We start from the raw sequence: 19,053 nt of genomic DNA, 5'->3' as shown, positions 1-19,053 counted from the left end.
GAAAACCTCTTACTAGGTGGCGTTGGTGGTACTAAAACTCTTTCAATTCACTTCAGGGAATCGCATTTAATTGTGAAACTGAAAGTACACACAGACAAAAAAATCATTCTTATTTTAAAATTTATTTACTGATTAAAAATAACAAAAATTTCACATTGTTTAACAAGCTTAGAAAAGCTGACTTGATCCATAAAAGACAAGCCTTTTGGACAGAGGACATTTTCCTGATGGCTAATAAAGCAATGATTATCCTGCTGCTCTTAACACAATGCTTCACAGAGACACATGATTAATGGCTAATAATGTAATGACATACAATTATGCATGTAGTATTTAATGACCAAAAAAACAAAAAAAAAAATCAAAAACAAAACAAAACAAACAGCAGTTGATTAAAATAAGCATATGAAAATCATTATGAAGTAAACGAGCACTATGTAAACTTGAAGTACAGAGGAAAGCATGATATATGTAGAAACTAGAGATTATTTTATTTCATTTAATACATACTTCTCTCACGATGCATTGAAATGACAAAAAAATTACTATAGTGAGAATTATTATTATTATTTGCCAAATGTGTGAATTTCACAATAACTGTTAAGGCCCCAAAATTAAAAGAGAAAAATCTGTAATACATTATTTTTGCATTAAGAAAATAAAACATACTTTTCATCAAACCTTTTACCACCACAATTTTTTAGGTTTTTTATATTTTTACTATTTTTTCCTTTTGGTTTTGGAGTGCAATATGAAAAAAAAAAAAAAAATCAGACATGCTTTTTTTGGCCATTAGTTTAGCCTCAACAGGGTAACGTCAGTTCATGAAGAAATGTACGTAGTGAATAGCTATGCATTATATCTGACTTCTCAATAGTAAAACACTGTGACATGCTTCACAAAAGCTGGCATAACCTTCCAAAAGCTTCATGTCACAGCAGATTGTGCAATAAGATATTTCCTCCTTGTTTCATTTCCTAGAATATCTTCATGCCTTTTTTTCACCCTCTTGATTCCTGGTATCTGTCTATGTGTTTATGTTCCATTTTCTGGAGAACTGGAGGAAGAGCAGACAGAAGAGGAAGAAGCTAGATGTTCCTTATGGTCTCCAGTCCCCGCCCCTTTAACTCGCCATTGGAGAATGCAGGTGTCTTTCCCGCCCAATGACAGCAGGTGACTGTCTTTATGTGTGAAACGAACGTTGGTCACATGACTGCCATGGCCCTCATACTTATAACTTGGAGCCTGACAGAGAAATTGGGGAATAAATTACTGATGTCTAGCAGTATAAGCAAACTTTTTTTTTCTTTTTTTTTTTTTTTTTTTACATACCACAAGAACTGATACAGTAAATATGTGAATAATTAACTTAGCATACAATATCTGGCCTATTATGCCAAACTTCAATACAATGTTAAGCATACAGAGTCTAATAAGATTTATTGTTTATTTCCATTCCAAAATGATAATTTCTTTGACTCGCAATGAATATTGACTGTGTTCATTGAGAGTGCAAGTGACTGACCTTTGGTTTGGGACATGGATACTGGAACAAATGAACCTTACAGAAGTCATCGGCCACTGCCACCATTCTCTCACTGTGCGAGCGACACAAGGCATTGATGTCTGTCCCATCTGATCCCTCGAGCCACACACCTAGACGGCAACACAGTTAAATTTCATTACTAATTCAGTTAATGCATTACACATGCAGCTGGTGCGAACATACTACTACTCATGAGTTACATCTTAAAGGATTAGTCCACTTTCAAATAAAAATTTCCTGATAATTTACTCACCCCCATGTATGATACCAGGCGAGGAATAAGGGTCTTATCTAGCGAAACTATCGGCCATTTTTGAAAAAAATACAACTGTATATGCTTTATAAACACAGATGATCGCCTTGTACTTGCTTCCGCTTTACCTATTCTTCAAAAAGCTTACGCCGTATGTCCTACGCCTTCCCTATTCTACTTACGAAAAAAAAAAATGATACTGCCACCGCGTTCGTTCCGTAAGTAGGGAAGGCGTAGGACATACAACGTAAGCTTTTTGAAGAATAGGTAAAGCGGAAGCAAGTACAAGGTGATCATCTGTGTTTATAAAGCATATACAGTTGTATTTTTTTCAAAAATGACTAGATAAGACCCTTAAGGGGCTCGCACACCGGACGCGAAGCTCAGCGCTGCGCAGCGCCGTGCCACGTCTTTAAAATTCGAACGCATTGTTTTCTATGAGTGTACACACACCGGCGGCGACATTTGGTGCCTGTCCGCGGCGCCCAGAAAACAATAGAAAACAATGCGTTCGAATTTTAAGACATGTCGCGGCTCTGCGCGGCGCTGAGCTTCGCGTCCGGTGTGCGAGCCCCTTTATTCCTCGTCTGGTATCATTTAAAGCCCTTTGAAGTTGCACTGAAACTGTAATTTTGACCTTCAACAGTTTGGAGACCATTGAAGTCCACTATAGAGAATAATCCTGGAATGTTTTCATCAAAAACCTTAATTTCTTTTTGACTGAAGAAAGAAAGACACGAACATCTTGGATGACATGGGGGTGAGTAAATTATCAGGAAAATTTGATTTGAACGTGAACTAATCCTTTAAGGTACACTTTGTAACATTTTTTTTTTTTTACAATACATCATCAATCCTACTTCCAAAACGTGTGTTTTTGTCTCTGATTCACTATGGTAAGCCTGTTATAAGTGTTTATATTTTAGACCTGACGGGACAGTTTTCACAGGAAACTGAGTACATATGTCACTCGTCTGTGGGTGTCTTGTCATACACACGTAAATAGAGGGAAGTTGCTCTGCCTACTTTGACTTGTGTATGGTGTGGGAGTGGCAGAGGTTAGTTGTCACAACGAGTGAGAAAGGTTGACATGGAGCCGATAGATCTCCAACCACCGGGGAATCACCGTTTAAAAAAAAAAACAACAAAACAACAAAAAAAACCAGAGGAGAGTCTGCTCACAATAAGAGAATGTGACAGAGCTCATAATAAAATGAGGATCAACACTGGCTTGGCTTTCTGGAGATGGCGAGAACTGATGGATTTGAAATGTTTTAAGAGCGACAGAGATTTTTATTACTCAACAGCTGAAATTTTATTGAACAGATAAATTGCCATGTGTAGCTCTCTAACAGAGTTCATTGTAAAGCATTATCTATTATGAAGGGCATATTCATCCGCACAAAGAGCCAAAGCACAACCAAAATGCATGCAGTTTTGTTTTTAACCACTAGAGGGCCAATTGTTAGTGTACATTTAAAGAGAGGTAGACATCTCTTATGTTCACCAAGGCTGCATTTATTTGATCAAATATAAAGTATTGTGAAATATTATATTATTACATTTTTTAAATAACCATTTCATTGTATTTTATAAAATGTAACTTGTTCCTGTGATTGCAAAGCTAAATATTCAGCATCATTACTCCAGTCTTCAATGTCACATGATCCTTCAGAAATCATTCTAATATGCTGATTTGCTGCTCAAGAAACATTTATGATTATTATCATTGTTAATAACTTTTTTTTTTTTTTCAGGATTCTTTGATGAATAGAAAGTTCAAAAGAACAGCATTTATCTGAAATACAAAGCTTTTGTAACATTATACACTAAAAGTTTGGGGTCAGTAAGAATTTTTATTTTTATAAAAAGAAATTAAAGAAATTAATACTTTTATTCAGCAAGGATGCATTAAATCGATCAAAAGTGACAGTAAAGACATTTATAATGTTACAAAAGATTATATTTTAAATAAAATTAACTTTCTATTCATCAAAGAATCCTGAAAAAAATATCGTACACAAATATTTTGCACAATTGTACACAATAAATGTTTCTTGAGCAGCAAATCATCATATTAGAATGATTTCTGAAGGATCATGTGACACTGAAGACTGGAGTAATGATGCTGAAAATTCATCTTTGATAACACAAATAAATTACATTTTTAAATATTTTCAAATGAAACATTATTTGAATACAAATGAAAACAGTTATTTTTAAATGTAATAATATTTCACAATATTACTGTTTTTTTGTTGTTGTTGTATTTTTAATCAAATACATTAAGCCTTGATGAGCATAAGAGACTTCTTTTAAAAACATTAAAAATCTTACTGATCCCAAAATTATGAACGGCAGTATATATATATATATATATATATATATATATATATTTTTTTTTTTTTAAATTATTATTATTGCAGCTATACAGTATTACGCTACCATTTAAAAGAGAAATATTTATAAAAAAAAAAACAGCCAGCATAAAAAAAATAAAAAAAAAGTGAAATAAAAAAATAAAACACTGATAACAACAATAAAAATGAAAGGTTTTCTCTCACCCATGACATGGAATCCAAGCACACAGGTATAGGACGCCCACTCTCGGTCTTTACTTTCAAACCGGTTCCTCAACAGCTTGCAGCCGCTTGCAACATCCCCTTTTTACACAAACATAAACATTCAAATGCATTTTAAATGATATTACTCATTATCTTCTATGAATATGTCTCTGTAGCACACAAGCACAATCCTTACAGTATAGAATTTCATAATCGCCGGAGTTAGACATGATGTATTTTCCATCTTTGGACCAGTCGAGGTGAGTAATGAAACTGGAGTGCCCCTGAAGTTACATTTAGGGAAGAGTTACATCTGCATGACTTATCAAGCATTTTAACACAAACACACTGCCATAAAACACTATAAAAAACAAACCACCATAAAACAGTTTTACATCATTTAGGATACTTGACCCAAATCTATCCCAGCATGCTTTGCTTACCGTGCACTTTCCGAATCGTGTGTAGCGCCGGCCACCTTCAGTGACGTTGTAAATGTAGATGAAGTTGTCATGGGAACCAACTGCCAAAAAGCTGCCATCTATGTTTGGGTGAGCAGTAAAATAACAGTTACTGATTGCAAACAGGCTTATGAGAGCTGCAGAGCAATACGCATGCAGTAAAAGCAGCCACATTAAAACACATGCCCTATGTTCCACAAACAAGCTAGAAACACAAAAAAGAGCACGTGTGAGGCAATAGCTTTTTTTGTACAGTGATTTTGTTGACCTCTGACCTGGTGAGTATCTCATTACAGACAACTGCTCGTTCCCATCAGTCAGGTCTGACACCACTTCTTTGGTTTGCAGATCCAGTACAACCCATCTATATAGGTAAGGGGTTAAAAACCACCATAAAGCCATTAAAAAGGAAACATTTCACAAGCTCACTGTAAAACTGAAGCTGTAATTGTTATCAGCTGTGCTGTAAATAAATGTTTTACCTTCCAGTACTCAGTCCAACAGAGACAAGAGCTCCATTTGGGCAGAAATCAGCACACAGACCAGATTCCTAGAGAGATCAATGATTCAATCCAAATTCATTTTCACAACAATAAATTTATGATAATATTGTGTGGATGTTTAAATATGCACAAATTTCTGACATAAAAGTTTTACACCTAAATAAATGAATAATAATATTGACAATAATGTTTAAAATGATACACACTCATGAGTTTTAGTGGCGTAGACAAAAATTGTATTCTACATACTATTTTACACTACTACATACACTACTAATTTCTTGTCAATAAGTTTTCCATCAATTGGAAAAAAAACTTAAATTTCAAAATAAATGAAAATGATTTTTTAATTATTATTTAATAAATCATTAAATTATTTTAAATTGTAATATATATTTCACAATTTTACTGTTTATATTATATTTTTTAATCATATAAATTTACTCGTGGTGAGCACTTTGTTTAAAAAAAAAAAAAAAAAAAAACTGTAAACAGTAAACAGTAAATAAAATATAATATAAACAGTAAAAGTAAAAATAAAATAAAAATAAAAAGAGTAAAAATATATTACCAACCCCCAAATTTTGAATGGTAGTGTAAGTATGTTCACATGACCAAATAATATTGTTTACTATAATTCAATAACACCCATATTATCAATTACTTTGTGCAATGAAGGTTGACAAATATATAAAAACAAAGTAATTTTACTCTATTAACCGATAACCGATGTTTTTTTGCATCATGCAGCAGTGTAGTTTAAAGCCAGTGACACACACACAAAAAATACTTAGGGGGCATTTACATGACACCGTTTTGAACTAAAGATGGTAAACGTTTTGTTGTGTAAATGAACGGCCAAAACGCATAAAACGCACAAGTTTTTGAAAATGATACCATTATCGTCTCCATGTAAACAAGAAAAACACCAAATTGTGAAAATAGTGACAATGCGCATGTGTGTTATGCGTTTGTAGGCACGTAGTGTTTCTTTACAAAATGACATCGCCAACTAGTGGCCTGGCATGAACACAGCATGTGAATGGGGATCGTTTTTAAAACTCTCTCATCTGTACACGAAACCTTTGAAAAACGTTTCCGTTTTTAGTACATCGTTGCCATGTAAACATACCCTTAGTTTGCCTTAAATTGCAGTTACAATTTTCTGTGACCTCTCTGACCTCTAGTGTTGTGCACCAGTCCAGTTTGTGGTCCTCTGCGTTCCACACACAGACTAGACGATCATTTCCACAGGTAAGAAAGATGTTCTGAGAGGGGTGTGTGGCCAGACCCCACATTTCATCCAAATGTCCCTGACGATTGAATGAGCATTTTTAGATTCACTTAAGAGTGCACTATCAGATCAAAACTGGCTAATCCGGTACAAATGCTTAAGACAGCTAGTGGCAACTGAATTAAGTGTATTTGCATATAAATCCGATCCATCTACCTGTACAATGGCCACAAACCCATCTGAAAACGTTCCTCTCAGGATTGCGTTTCGTGTTGTGCCAACGAGCAGCTCATCTCCATCTACATCTGCAATGGTACGGACTGCACCAAATTTCTCCGGAATCTAGAAGAACAAACAGCATTCAAGAGCTTTTTGATATATAAACTCATACAATGTATTTTCATATAGCTACAAAAATGCAGTTTCAAAAATAATACAGACTCATGTTTCACCTCACACTCTCTTTCAGGCGCCAGGTCTGCGCTCCAGCGGATGATCTTGCGGTCCTTGCCACCACCACTGAGTATAGCTCCGCCCTGCAGGACGCACATAGTGAAAACGCTGCCTTCGTGAGCACGCGTCTGCTTCATGATCTGAAATGTCTCTGCAGGCGGGGAGAGCAGAAAAGGTGGCAAAGTAAATTTAAAGAGATTGACAGTGTCGATAGAGTTTCAAGTAATGAATACAGACTATATTAAAGCAATATTTTAGTTAAATTCTATTGACAGCATCTGTGGAATATGGTTTACCATGACGCATAATTCTACTTATCCCTCAGTTTTAAAAGTAAAGAGAAATCCACTGTACATAATTACAGTAATACTTCTGTACTGACACGGTTGGCAGGTCTGCACAACAAAACCCGCACAATAGCCAAAAATAGCAAACTGCGGCAACAACTTCGAAGTAGCCCAATTCCAGGGGAATAAATAAAATGAATAGCTTAAAATGCTACAAATGAATTTAATCATCACAACATTATAACATTATATTATTTAGTATTAGATCATTTAATGCGAGTGAGTGTAAGAAAGGGGACAGGGTTTAAGCAGACAAAATGATGGGAGAATTCCGGCATAAGTCTGTCATTTCACCAGAATATCAAGACATTTGCTATGATAGGATGTCCCAACGGCCTGTTAACATATGTATTTCCATACACCCTGCTCATGCACACATCACACATCTTCAGTGCGTTCTGTAACAGAGCTGTAACCAGTCACCATGTGCCACAAACAAACAGCAGCTACCTTTTACAGTTCCTCCTGAATGTCGCAATTACGTGACGTTCTACTGTCCTCAGACTTTTTTGACCTGTTTATATGGCAACACTATCAACGCTGAAATTAATCAGCAGCAGTCAGAACAAGTCAGAGCTCTGTAAGTTGTTTACGTTCATTATGATTGTAATGTTATGTGTTATAACATTATGACTTACATAACTTCATGAGTTTTTGAGGAGGCGTGGCTTTGAAAACGAAGAGAGGGTGGGATCTTATGCTAGGGTGACCATATTTTGATTACCGAAAACCAGGACACTCGGCCCGGCAATGAGATACTCAAATGATACTCGAAATTTACTCAAAGATGCCTTATAATTTCAATACATTTAAAGTAGGCCTATGCCTCCTCTGTATGGATAGAAAACTGTTATATTACAAAATACTGCTATATTAGCAATCCAAATTTAACAGAAAATAGCTCTCACAAACTTGAATTTAGTTACCTTTATGGAATAATCCACTAATGTCTTGAGATACAATCTGAACTAATATTCTCAGTTGCACGTCCATTATTTATATATGAATATTAACTCATTAATATTCATGTATGCTCCGCCTTCGGAAACCGAAAATCTCGAACACCGGTAAATTTAATGGCCCAATGAAAAACAATGAAAACCAGGGCATTTTCATCACTTTATAAAAAACAACCAGGACGGCCAGGACAGGACGTGAAAACAGGACATGTCCTTGGAAAACAGGACGTTTGGTCACCCTATCTTATGCTTTAAAAGCTAGCTTGCTATTGCTAGCCTCTCCAAAATTGCCTACCCTACCTTTAAATTACCATAATTAGTTTTTAAAATTTAACTTAAAGTGAATGCTAGATTATTTTTTTAAAAATTAGTGAAGTAAGCATACACAATTTAATATCAAATATTGGGCGATATATCCAAGTATCGGCAAATTAATGCAGCGAATTAAATAACAAATAAATAATCATAAAAATAAATCATCTGATAACTAATACAGTACTGATATGAGTTATGAATCCCTAGCAATAATTAATCAGGCTATCAGGCAAAAAAAAGAAGAAATCATTTTGCATACCCTTTGCTCCTTTTCCTAATGTTTTGATATCAGCAGCTGATTTTCCCCATGTGAGAATGTTCCCCTCAGAGTCTCCCGTCAACACATCACCCGTAAGACTGAACACGAAGCACATGATGAACTTGGGCTTTTTGTATTTCTGTTTAAGACACAATAAACAAACATCACAAATTATAAACGCCAAACAAAGAGTGAATACATTATGAAGCTGTTCTATACACAATGTAAGCCTTTAAAGCTAATCATAAGCTAACTATGCAGCATGTTACTGTAAAATAGTGCCTGATGTACTATATAATGATATAGTGATGATATCACATGGAAATACCAAAGTACTTCAAGGTACACAACTGTTCAAAAGTCTGGGGTCATTTTTTTTTTATGTTTTTGAAAGAAGTCTCGTCCCAAGGCTGCATTTATTACATCAAAAATACATTAAAAATAGTAATATTGTGAAATAGTATTATTATATTATTTCTATTTTAAAGATGACCTACAGTATTATGCTTTTTTGTGTAATGCTGCTGTGTTTGAGCTTGAAAAGATCTGCAAAGTTATAAAGCACAAAGTCACTGTAAAGGGAGTTCTTCTCTATATCAGTGCTCACTGTTTCTGAACTCCCTGAAATGCCTCGACTGTAATCTTCCAGGAAAGAACACATCACAATGTCCCTCATTTAAAAAAAAAAAAATTCCCACCAAAGGCACACACAAAATAAAGGGGACAAGGCCTGGTTGAGTTGAGTTAGTAGTGTGTTGAAACTCGCGGTTATGGCAAGGGGCGTGACATTTCTGAAACATGGTCAAAGCGGTTGACCAATCACAACACACTGGTCCAGCCAACCAATCAGAGCACATTGTGCTTTTTAGAAAAAGGGGCTTGATAGAGACAGGAACTAAACAGAGTGTTACTGACAGACTGGGAAGAGAGGTGCTGCAACAATGTCAAACATAAGAAAAATAAGGTGTTTTTTTGAACATGCATGAAAACCTATTATAATAGAGCCCAAAAACAAAAACAAGACTTTGTAAAAGATCATAATAGGTCCCCTTTTAATATATTTAAATTTATTCCTGTGATGATGGCAATCATTACTCCAGTCTTCAGTGTCACATGATCCTTCAGAAATAATTCTAATATGCTGATTTGGTGTTCAAGAAACATCTATTATTATTATTATTATTATTATTATTATTATTATTATCAATATTGAAAACAGTTGTGCTGCTTAATATTTTTTTGGAAACTGCAATACATTTTTTCAGGATTTTGTTATGAACAGAAAGTTCAAAAGAACAGCATTTATTTGAAATAAAAATCTAACTTTACTGTCACTTTTGATCACTTTAATGCATAATTGCTGAATAAAAGTATAAATTTCTTAAAAAAAAAAAAAAAAAAAACAAACAACAAACCCAAATGGTAGTGTAACAATAACATGATATTGTGAGTTGTGTTTTTATTTCTTCCCATTTTTGTGCATGGAAAAGCATACAATACCAAATTTACAGTGGAGGATAGTCAACTTGGTGACCAAATATAGACTCACTCCAAAGATGCCCTGTTTCTTGGTCACTGTGCCAGCGCTCATGGTCCAGAAGTAGACGTGGGACTTGCCGCAGGAGATGATATTGTTGGTGTCTGTAGGGCTGAACTCCACAGCCAAGACTGCCTCATTAGTGCTCTGAAACACACACACACACACGCACACACACACACCCCATGAATACATATGGTTTTCCACAGTATATATGACTGTGACAGTGGCTCTGTGTTATTACAGGAGAAAAGCTGCAATTCAACATCAAACATCCAGTCAATCTTCAGATGCAAAAGCAGTTCATGTCAGTTTAATGACAGAAAATGACTGTAATTGTCCTGTATTATTAAAAGGTGTAATCTAGAGACGGTAAATACCTTTTCAAAGTTCTGCAGAAGATAATGTAATTGCTTATGATTTCTCTTTAATATTCTATAACAACCATGTTCCGCGTATTCATCTTAAAAGAATGACCGTTTCCAGAATTTCACCAGACAATACTTCTGAAAGGCTTGCGAAATTCTGAATGATATTTACCTCACTGCAAACTGACTTAAGAAAAATAATAAAACCAATTCATACTGAGATGAATATCTAGATTAACTCAGTCAGCAAACAGAACTCCCTTGACAAAACGTCATGCTATTCTAAGTCCAACTGCTTCCTAAATCCATTACTAGCAGCACAGCCCAAAAATAAAACTCGAGCAAGAAAAATGACTTCATACAAATGGCCGGTCTTTAAAACGCTCGCAATCACTCACACAAATCTACTGTAAAATATTTAGCTGCTCCCATAGCAACCCCGCACAAACCGCTAGTGCAGAAGTAGGAAGAAATATTTAGGACAAAGGGTCACACAGAGATAGAAACTATCCACAATAAAGCTGACAGTTTTACAGAACACGGGCTAGAAGCAGCTGAATATACAATATATTCAGTTAAGAGCTGCTAAAATAATCACCAGGATAATGTATCCTAAAAGGTAAAACACATTGTAAAAACAATTTAGGAGGTTTTTTTTTTTTTTTTTTTTTTTTACGATATACTGCACACATGCTTGAAAAAAATATATTGTTAGGCTACTAAGCATGAGAATGTAAACTAGATCCATGTAGATTAATGTAGATATTGTAATGGTATAGATACTATTGAGAATTTGTGTGTGTGTGTGTGTGTGTGTGTGTGTGTGTGTGTGTGTGTGTGTGTGTGTGTGTGTGTGTGTGTGTGTGTGTGTAACACACCTTGACTTCAGCATGCTTTATATTTTTATTCCAGTCCCATACAGAAAGCATGTGTTCATTGGAATCATCAATCACACACAGGAATGTACCAGCATCCTATAGCAAGAAAATAAAAAAAAAGAAAGGAATATATATATATATATATCTACACACACACACAGTCAAACGAAAATTTATTCAGACACCTTGAACATTTCATTCAATAGTTTATTCACTATAGTTTTAAAAAATGGTAATAAAATATGACAAGATCTCAGAGTTAAACTGTGTCTTAATTAAATAAAAAAATAAAATCTTAATTATGTCAGATAACACTTGGTCAGGTCAAAGTGTCTGACTACTTTTTGGTTCCAAATTTTTATCAATTTTACTGGTAGTCCACTGTATGAAGCATTTTTGGGTATAATATGTCACAGTTTACTTTATTTTGCTATCCTCACTTACATAAATGAACTATAGTGTCCTGTACCCACTAGTAAAAATATATCAAAAATGTCTGAATATTTTTTATATACAGTACAGTCCAAAAGTTTGGAACCACTAAGATTTTTAATGTTTTTAAAAGAAGTTTCGTCTGCTCACCAAGGCTACATTTATTTAATTAAAAATACAGTAAAAAAAACAGTAATATTGTGAAATATTATTACAATTTAAAATAACTGTGTACTATTTAAATATATTTGACAAAGTAATTTATTCCTGTGATAAAAGCTGAATTTTCAGCATCGTTACTCCAGTCTTCAGTGTCACATGATCCTTCAGAAATCATTCTAATATGCTGATTTGCTGCTCAATAAACATTTATGATTATTTTCAATGTTGAAAACAGTTGTGTACTTTTTTTTTTTCAGGATTCCTTGATGAATAGAAAGTTCAAAAGAACAGCATTTATCTGAAATACAAAGCTTCTGTAACATTATACACTACCGTTCAAAAGTTTGGGGTCAGTAAGAATTTTTATTTTTATTTTTTTGAAAAGAAATTAAAGAAATACTTTTATTCAGCAAGGATGCATTAAATCAATCAAAAGTGGCAGTAAAGACATTTATAATTTATAATCCTGAAAAAAAAATATTGTACACAAATATTTTGTACAATTGTACACATTAAATGTTTCTTGAGCAGCAGATCAGCATATTAGAATGATTTCTGAAGGATCATGTGACACTGAAGACTGGAGTAATGATGCTGAAAATTCAGCTTTGCCATCACAGGAATAAATTACTTTGTGAAATATATTCAAATAGAAAACAGTTATTTTAAATTGTAATAATATTTCACAATATTACTGTTTTTTACTGTATTTTTAATTAAATATGTAGCCTTGGTGAGCAGACGAAACTTCTTTTAAAAACATTAAAAATCTTAGTGGTTCCAAACTTTTGGACTGTACTGTATATTAACATATTAACATTGTTATGTGATTTCTTTTTTGTTGTGGACCCCAGGAAGACTAGCTCGTTCACTTTGGTGACAGCTAATGGGGATCCTTTTTACAATAAACAATAAACAATATTATATATATATATATATAATTAGACCACCTGTCAAAATAAAGAGAAAACACAAATATTTTAGGAATCTGTCAAAAACATTTTAAAACTAGTTTAAAACTAAAAATGTTATTGTCATTTACTAGGCAAATAACAAACTGAAACAACTAAATGGTCTTTATTCACACATAATAACCCAAAAAATATATATATATTTTATTTTTATTTTGTATGGTTTCCTTTGGCCTTGATAACAGCTTGCATTCTTGCTGGCATTGCCACAGTCTCTGTTGTTGTTGACTTCCACATAGTTTCTAGTTGTTTCCAAAGACTTGCTTTTGATGAAACTTTTGTGCAATCTTTCTTTAAATCCATTAAATCAAAACAATAATTATATTTTAGCATTAGAAACACTGTGACTAAAGAGCTTACACATACTGGTGTGGATTAACCATTACAGAAATCACCTGTGGCACAAACCTTACATTGGGTGGTGGTCTAATAAATTTGTTAAGCACTGTATATGTTACAATGTTTATTTATTTAAAATGAAAATTCTACTATTCCAAAAGACTTTCGTGGGCTAAAAGTCAACATTTCTAGTCTAGAAATGCTTCAGTCCAAAAGGTCTGGATCCTTGATTATAGTATTATTTTACACATTTTATTTATTCGTTTTTTTGATATTCTATACTTTTTGCACATGGGAACAGCACTGTATTCTCTCTGTCTGCTGTGTTTCAACTGGAAAGAATGCAAAATGGGAGGCAATACTCACTGAATTGGAAAACGCTACGGATCCGACACCTCGCTCAAATGTGCCGAGGCCGATCTGCTGCAGTGTCACTAGTGTGTTGGAGTCCCAAATGTGCACAAAGGGTTGAAGAGGCTGACAAACACACATAACCAGCATAAACGCACAGAAAACATAAGCAGGTAATTGATGCACAACATAGACATGGAGTTTGTTTGTTATTTTCCATCTTTTATGACTGTTACACTATTTCTTTAATTTTAATCATCATTTTCCTTTACAAGTTAACTGAAATAGGCATATGATGTGACAAATTAATTTTTAAAGATAAAAATATTACAATTGCATAAGAGGTTATGAAATCTACACGCATAAACAATAAAAGAATTAGCAAAATGCAAAATGTATATATTACGTTATATATGAATTTTGACTTCCCAAAACTATATAATGCCAACTACCATACTAATTAGTTGCATTGTAAAGCTTAAAACACACATCTTGTTAATCAGTGGAATGTGATTTACTCACCTTGCCATCTTTGTCTACCCCTGCTGTCTGTCCAGATGCTACACGCACCTTGTCCGGGTGGATGGCAAGACTACAGGCCAAAAAGTAAGAGGAAAAAGTAAGGACATAATAATCAGAAAAAATTGGTGCTCATCTAAATAAGTCTCTAAACTTACCATCTGACACAGTCTGTGTGCTTGCGATAATGTCTTTGTGTTTGGTTGCTGATATGATACAGAACCACCACGCACGCAATAAAATAAACCGCTTCTCCAGACGGCAACAGGTAAAGGTTTGCTCGACAGTCCCGTCCCCTGTAACCATAGCTGGAAATAAAAGGATCAAGGAACATTTGCGAAAAACTATGCATTATACAAAGGAAATCAAATTCATTGTGTTTGGAAATGTGAGGTAATATAAGATTTTCGGAAAAAGATGATTGATACCGTTTCCAAAATAATCGAGAAAACAGGTCCTTTGTTCCGACCTTTGCATCGTGGGTGCACTCCCCAAAAATATGAAATTGAGAAGTTAAATGTTCAATCCCTATGTATTGGAAAAATATGTCCTGTTTTTCAATAAGTTAATGGTTTAGTTTTTTTTTTAGATTTATTTTTTGGTGAGCTCTGCCTTTATTATGATAGGATAGTATAGAGTGGACAGGAAGAGAGGTTGGAGAGAGAGGGACACTGTATCAGGAAAGGTCCCATGCCGGGACTCAAACTCGGGTCGCCCGAAGCACAATGGCGCTATATGTCGGTGCACTGCCCACGAGGCTATCGGCACAACATGGTTGAGTTAACATATAAATATATACATATTTGCATGTTCGCATCATGTTTGCATCATGCGTATTTCATTTCATAATTACTTTATAATTAATTTATATGAAAGTAAATGAAGTTTTAATTTATTTTCAAATGTAATACATTAAAGGATTATTCCACTTTAAAATAAAATTTTATTTTAATTTACTCACCCCCATGTCATCCAAGATGTTCATGTCTTTCTTTCTTCAGTCAAAAAGAAATGAAGCTTTTTGATGAAAACATTCCAGGATTTTTCTCCTTATAGTGGACTTCAATGGTCTCCAGACGGTTGAAGGTCAAAATTACAGTTTCAGTGCAGCTTCAAAGGGCTTTAAACGATACCAGATGAGGAATAAGGGTCTTATCTAGCGAAACGATTGGTCATTTTGTATATGACTGTATATGCTTTATAAAGACAAATGATCGTCTTGCACATGCTTCCGCTTTCCGTATTCTTCAAAAAGCATACGCTGTATGTCCTACGCCTTCACTATTCAACTTACGGAACGGACGCGGCGCCAGTTTCGTTTTTTTTGTAAGTAGAACAGGGAAGGCGCAGGACGTACAGCATAAGCTTTTTGAAGAATACGGAAAGCAGAAGCACGTGCAAGACGATCAATTGTGTTTATAAAGCATATACAGTTGTATTTTTTTAGAAAATGGCCGATCGTTTCGCTAGATAAGACCCTTATTCCTCATCTGGTATCGTTTAAAGCCCTTTGAAGCTACACTGAAACTGTCATTTTGACCTTCAACCGTCTGGTGCCCATTGAAGTCCACTTTAAGGAGAATAATCCTGGAATGTTTTCATCAAAAACATGAATTTCTTTTCGACTGACGAAAGAAAGTGATGAACAACTTGGATGACATGGGGGTGAGTAAATTATCAGGAAAATTTGATTTAAAAGTGGACTAATCCTTTAATAAAAAGATAAATGCTAAAAAAAAACAATGACAAAAGAAGGATACACCCAGTCGAGATCCAGTTTCTGTGAAGGAAGATCCATTTTCAGCTCCTCGTAGTTTAGAATGTTGGAAGGAATGTACATGGTGATTGGTCGTCCACGGATGAACATCTTGATTGACTGATCTGTAAGCAAAATGAATGTGACTTGAGACATGTGAATGCACAACATGAAAATGTGAAAAAGTTACGATACTATACACTATAGCTTGGATTTTTTCACTTCAGTGGTGCGACATATTATATAGCATACAAAATTATATATATATATATTTGGTTTTTTTGAGAAAATTTTTAGGCAACAATTAGTTCGAATTTAGTCCATGATAGAAACCTACTCTGAGTTCCCCTCCTGGATCCCTGAGAACCTGTTAAAAGATAAAACACAAACAAACATTATCTCTGCAGCTGCAAAACACATTAGGAATTCCTGCAGCCCGACTGCACTCCAACTAGCTCTACAGGGAGCTCCTATGAGAACACCTCTCTGACTCATCGCTCTCATTGTCTGGACCTGGTTTTGGACTACATCGACAGGGAAAATTCTGTTTTTAACAGGGCTTTTTAAAAGAAATGAGGCAAGCAAGTCAATCTGTGTGTCCAATGCAATGGAATGATAATAAAAACAACGGCCAGAAACCAATAAGCAAAGTCTGCGTCACAACATCACTGACAATTGAAGATCTTTTACATAATATGGGTTGTTTTGATACAAGTGAAAAGTGGGAATATCTCGTATTCCTCAGAAGTTTTGAGTTTAAACTATACGACTCCAGCAGGACCGCTATGTCAATGTTATCAGAGAGATGTCGCCCAGGTGACGCCGAAACAACATTCCATAAATGTGTCAGTTTCATCCCAGAGGGCAAAGACAACATATGTTTGATGTTGAGCGCAGTCACGATATTTCAAATAAAACCACACATTTATTTTTCCCATTCATTAAAGTGTGCAGGTGAATAAATTATTGAAACGCCACACGCACACAAATGAGAAGGCCAAGGCAGGGCTGTGAAAAAGTGGTGTGAATTACTGGCACGCAGGGAAAAGGAAACAGACATCCATCATCCTGCTCAGAAAAGTCGAGTAGTGTGGTTGCTTAACCGACGAGAGTAACTTTCCAGTGTGAGCACAAGCACTCCTGTGTCTAACTGCTGAAGAAATGAATAAACAAACAAATAAATATATAAAGACTAGACATGAGACCACTAATGGCTTATTATGGTAATTAAAATTCGCCTGTCCTTAGTAACACTTACTCATAAATGTTTATATGCACAGTGACCTCACTGCACCGCACTGCATTTGGATAGAATCTGTTCTGTAATCTAGAATTTTTTTGTCTGGGATTCATGAAGCTACTGCAGGGGGTCTGTGGATGGATACACTACCGTTCAAAAGTCTGGGGTCAGTACGATACTTTTATTCTGCAAGGATGCATTAAATTAAATCAAAAGTGACAGTAAAGACATTTATGATGTTACAGAAGATTTCTATTTCAAATAAGTGCTGTCCTTTTGAATTTTCTATTAATCAAAGAATCCAGTAAAAAAAAAAAACAATTTTAAAGGATTAGTTCACTTCAGAATTAAAACTTCCTGATAATTTACTCACCCCCATGTCATCCAAGATATTTATTAGGGATGTGCAATGATTAATCGCAATTAATCGTTTGCAAAATAAAAGTCTGTGTTTACGTAATATATGTGTGTGTGTTCTGTGTATAATAATTATGTATATATAAATACACACACACACACATACATGTATACATTTAAGAAATATATGCATGTTTAAATAAATATATATATTTATATACATTTTATATTACATATAAATATAAATATTTTATATATAAATCTAACATTTTTATTAAATATATAAATGTATGTGTCTGTATTTATAAATACATAATTATTATACACAGAACACACACATATATTACGTAAACACAGACTTTTATTTTGCAAACGATTAATCGTTGCACATCCCTAATATTTATGTCTTCCTTTCTTCAGTCGAAAACAAATGAAGGTTTTTGAGGAAAACATCCCAGGATTCTTCTTCATATAGTGGACTTCACTGGAGTACATCAGATTGAAGGTCCAAATTGGTTTCAATGAAGCTTTAAAGGGTTCTACACAATCCCAGACGAGAAATAAGGGTCTTGTCTATCAAAACGATTGGTCATTTTCTAAAAAAAAATAAAAATGTATATACTTTTTAGCTACAAATGCTCATCTTGCACTAGCTCTGCAATGCGCCACGAATTACACAATCATGTTGGAAAGGTCACGTGTGACGTAGATGGAAGTACGGCGGTAGGGCGACAAACTCAATCTCATTTTCTTCTCCAACTTCAAAATCGTCCGACATCGTTGTTTTACCTTTTTTTGTAAAGGCCGTTTGACTTGGTCTTTGCACGTTCACTTTCTAGACACTTGATTGGTACTCCCGCGTGACCTTTCCAACGTGATTACATAATGCGTGGCACATCACAGAGCAGTGCAAGACGGGCATTTGTGGTTAAAAAGTATAAACATATTATTTATATATATATATATATATATATATATATATATATATATATATATATATATTTTTTTTAGAAAATGACCAATCATTTCGCTAGATAAGACCCTTATTTCTTGGCTGGGATCATGTAGAGCTCTTTGAAGCTGGATTGAAACTGCAATTTGGACCTTCAACCCGTTGTACCCCGGTGAAGTCCACTATATGGAGAAAAATCCTGGAATGTTTTCCTCAAAAACCTTCATTTCTTTTCGACTGAAGAAAGAAAGACATAAACACTGGATGACATGGGGGTGAGTAAATTATCAGGAAAAT

At 34.5% G+C, this 19,053-nt stretch overlaps 1 protein-coding gene across 2 annotated transcripts in view; it reads right to left on the bottom strand.

The window, feature by feature from the left end:
* Positions 1 to 103: 103 nt before the first annotated feature.
* The window catches only part of eml3 (EMAP like 3), a 48,781-nt gene continuing 29,831 nt past the window's right edge, over positions 104 to 19,053 (bottom strand). For both annotated transcript variants that reach the window (XM_048185664.1, XM_048185665.1), the window contains 18 exons: positions 16,545 to 16,574; positions 16,212 to 16,332; positions 14,610 to 14,759; positions 14,455 to 14,524; positions 13,948 to 14,058; positions 11,678 to 11,773; positions 10,444 to 10,578; positions 8,895 to 9,033; positions 7,014 to 7,165; positions 6,778 to 6,903; positions 6,509 to 6,640; positions 5,307 to 5,374; positions 5,100 to 5,188; positions 4,807 to 4,904; positions 4,560 to 4,647; positions 4,364 to 4,462; positions 1,526 to 1,656; positions 104 to 1,245 (listed from right to left, as the gene is read on the bottom strand). In XM_048185664.1, the coding sequence (XP_048041621.1) occupies positions 1,036 to 1,245; positions 1,526 to 1,656; positions 4,364 to 4,462; positions 4,560 to 4,647; positions 4,807 to 4,904; positions 5,100 to 5,188; positions 5,307 to 5,374; positions 6,509 to 6,640; positions 6,778 to 6,903; positions 7,014 to 7,165; positions 8,895 to 9,033; positions 10,444 to 10,578; positions 11,678 to 11,773; positions 13,948 to 14,058; positions 14,455 to 14,524; positions 14,610 to 14,759; positions 16,212 to 16,332; positions 16,545 to 16,574 (2,045 nt within the window). In that variant the 3' untranslated portion in view covers positions 104 to 1,035. The remainder of the gene's footprint in view (positions 1,246 to 1,525; positions 1,657 to 4,363; positions 4,463 to 4,559; positions 4,648 to 4,806; positions 4,905 to 5,099; positions 5,189 to 5,306; positions 5,375 to 6,508; positions 6,641 to 6,777; positions 6,904 to 7,013; positions 7,166 to 8,894; positions 9,034 to 10,443; positions 10,579 to 11,677; positions 11,774 to 13,947; positions 14,059 to 14,454; positions 14,525 to 14,609; positions 14,760 to 16,211; positions 16,333 to 16,544; positions 16,575 to 19,053) is intronic.

The sequence above is a fragment of the Megalobrama amblycephala genome, linkage group LG3 (genome assembly GCF_018812025.1).
Source record: "Megalobrama amblycephala isolate DHTTF-2021 linkage group LG3, ASM1881202v1, whole genome shotgun sequence".
Lineage (NCBI taxonomy): Eukaryota > Metazoa > Chordata > Actinopteri > Cypriniformes > Xenocyprididae > Megalobrama > Megalobrama amblycephala.
This window is presented reverse-complemented; position numbering and strand designations above follow the sequence as displayed.